Source organism: Egretta garzetta, unplaced genomic scaffold, assembly GCF_000687185.1.
Source record: "Egretta garzetta isolate BGI_Z169 unplaced genomic scaffold, ASM68718v1 scaffold1063, whole genome shotgun sequence".
NCBI classification, from domain to species: Eukaryota; Metazoa; Chordata; class Aves; order Pelecaniformes; family Ardeidae; genus Egretta; species Egretta garzetta.
Window position 1 is genome coordinate 181,080 of NW_009259103.1, and position 321 is coordinate 181,400.

Here is a 321-nt window from a genome sequence, read left to right on the forward strand (position 1 = left end):
GGAAAAGGGGGGGGGGGGAAACCCAACAAACCTTGTGGGTTGAGATAAAGACAGTTTAATAGGGAGAGCAAAAGCTGCACAAGCAAAGGAAACCAAGGAATTTATTCTCTCCTTCCCCTGGGGGGCTGGGCTCTCCCCTGGGGGGCTGGGGGGCTCGGCCCTCCCCTGGAGAGCAGGGCTCCATCACACCCAAGGGTGACTATGCAGCAAATGCCATGGCCCCAAGCCTCCCCCCTTCTTTCTTTCCTTCTTCATCCCCAAGGTTTACGTGCCCAGTATGATGCCATACGGTGGGGGACATCACTGGGGTCAGCTGTGCCC

General features: G+C 57.6%; 1 protein-coding gene across 1 annotated transcript in view; it reads left to right on the forward strand.

Annotated features, from left to right (window-relative positions):
• Positions 1 to 201: 201 nt before the first annotated feature.
• Positions 202 to 321, forward strand: part of HAX1 (HCLS1 associated protein X-1) — a 3,048-nt gene continuing 2,928 nt past the window's right edge. The window contains exon 1 of the mRNA XM_035890823.1: positions 202 to 290. Coding sequence (XP_035746716.1) covers positions 202 to 290 — 89 coding nt within the window. The remainder of the gene's footprint in view (positions 291 to 321) is intronic.